Source organism: Propithecus coquereli, unplaced genomic scaffold (assembly GCF_000956105.1).
Source record: "Propithecus coquereli isolate 6110/MARCELLA unplaced genomic scaffold, Pcoq_1.0 Scaffold130, whole genome shotgun sequence".
Classification (NCBI taxonomy): Eukaryota; Metazoa; Chordata; class Mammalia; order Primates; family Indriidae; genus Propithecus; species Propithecus coquereli.
In genome coordinates this window covers 2,409,549-2,411,603 of record NW_012137192.1, presented here as the reverse complement: position 1 = coordinate 2,411,603, position 2,055 = coordinate 2,409,549, and the positions used below count along the sequence as shown (strand labels likewise).

The 2,055-nt window shown below is 37.6% G+C and overlaps 1 protein-coding gene across 1 annotated transcript in view; it reads right to left on the bottom strand.

The window, feature by feature from the left end:
• Positions 1–2,055, bottom strand: part of TMEM38B (transmembrane protein 38B) — a 44,442-nt gene that overhangs the window by 32,646 nt on the left and 9,741 nt on the right. The window contains exon 2 of the mRNA XM_012638530.1: positions 1,157–1,313. Within this exon, the coding sequence (XP_012493984.1) occupies positions 1,157–1,313 (157 nt within the window). The remainder of the gene's footprint in view (positions 1–1,156; positions 1,314–2,055) is intronic.

The following is a 2,055-nucleotide window of genomic DNA, read 5'->3' as shown; positions in this document are numbered from 1 at the left end:
ATTAGCCGGGCATGGTGGCACATGCCTGTAGTCCCAGCTACTTGGGAAGCTGAGGCAGAAGGATTGCTTGAGCCCAGGAGTTTGAGGTTGCTGTGAGTTAGGCTGACGCCACGGCACTCTAACCCGGGCAAAAGAGTGAGATTTTGTCTCAAAAAAAAAAAGAAGAAGAAATGAATTTGGGCCAGGTACAGTGGCCTACACCTGTAATCCTAGCACTCTGGGAGGCCAAGGCAGGAGGAACACTTGAGGTCAGGAGTTTGAGATCCCGTCTCTACAAAAAATAGAAAAATTAGCCGGGCGTGGTGGCGTGCACCTATAGTCCCAGCTACTAGGGAGGCTGAGGCAGGAGGATCACTTAGGCCCAGGAGTGTGAGGTTGCAGTGAGCTATGATCACACCACTGTACTCTATCCCGGGGCAACACAGCGAGACCCTGTCTCAAAAAAAAAAAAAAACTCAATTTGGATTTATAAGCATTCAAAGCAATTCCTAATACATTTTTCCTTCATTTCAAAACTACAAAATTAGTGTTTAAATATTTCACAAGGTTCTAAAAAAATCCAACAAAGAGTATGAGAAGAACAATTATATATGAACCATAATCACTTGGACTTTCTGTTTAGTTTTAGTTGTTCACATTCATGATTTTATAGTGTCATATATCTGTGTGTATGGATTAGGTTCATAAGATAAACAGTTGTGGCCAAATATTTAGTGCTCTTTCATATTTGAAATGTTTCTACTAAAGATAAGTAAGATAATTTTTTTCATACCTTAGGTGCATTTTATTAGTTTTCTTTTAGAATCCTTCTACAAAAGAGCAAAGTTAAAAACCAAAAGGCTTCCTCATTCCAGGAGCCCTCCACCCCTTCCCATGTCCCCAGCTGTGTCACTGTTACAGTTCATGGGGTGGAGGGCTTGCTACTTTTGCCCCCCGCCCCCCACAATCAAGCCTCTGGGAGAAGATAAGGAAAGAAAGGCAAGAAAGAAACATACTTTGCACCTAAAACTTTTGGCATTATTTGGGTTCCTTCCTTGCACATGCACTAACTTTTCAAGAACATAAAATATCTTCCAAAGAAAAAAAGTTCTGTTTTACTAACAATATATAAAACAATTTTTTATATGTCCTATAGCTCACCATAATGGCTGCTTACCAAATTGAAGATGCCAGTAGTATATTAGTGTGGTTTGCAAGAAACCTCAATGGAGGCTCTGCAAGCAGTATACAGGATAAAATTCCTCCACCAAAGCAGTGGAGCATAGCAGTAAACCAGCTTGAAATAGGATTCTTCCATGCCATTGCCGCTGCTCCTGAAATGGTAAGGTAAAAACAGGGTCTGAGATAGTTGCATATTTATTAAACAAGTCCCAAGGTACCAGTTGCACTAAAGAAATAAACTTAAATTCATAATTTTCAACAACTTACTATTACTCATAGCTGTGCCAATTACGATCATTAAAAACCACATCCTTTGTTCTTTAAAGCAAGACTGGAAACATTCTGTTAATGGGTGATTTGGGGCACCTTTAAAAGACTGTTTTCAGACTCTCATTGCCAGTTTCCTAGTAGTAGATTATTATTAATATAAACAAACTTCCCACTTTACTGTTTCTTTTCATCCCAATCCCTACTGTAAGTACTCCCGGACAATATTTCAAAGTGATATATTAAGAAAAATTTATAATCTTAAGTACATTAGAAAATAAGAGGCTGAAATAAATAAACTTGAGCTTTCAACACAATAGGTGAGAAATAGAGTAGTAAAATAAACCCAAAGGTGAAAGGTTGCTGAGAAATAGATATTTACACTATTTCAACATGAGTCCTAACAAATTACTTATTAATTATGAAGGGAAATAATAACTTCAGAGTGAAGAAACCTAACAGACGTCACCATAAACATCAGGTGACTCCTGATATGAGGCGCTGGGAATACATTATCACTTCTGTAGTATTTCTAACAAAAAGTATATAACCTGAAATAATCAGATAAACCCAAATTGAGGGCTATTCTGCAAAAACAAAACAAAATAAACAAAAACAAACAACTAG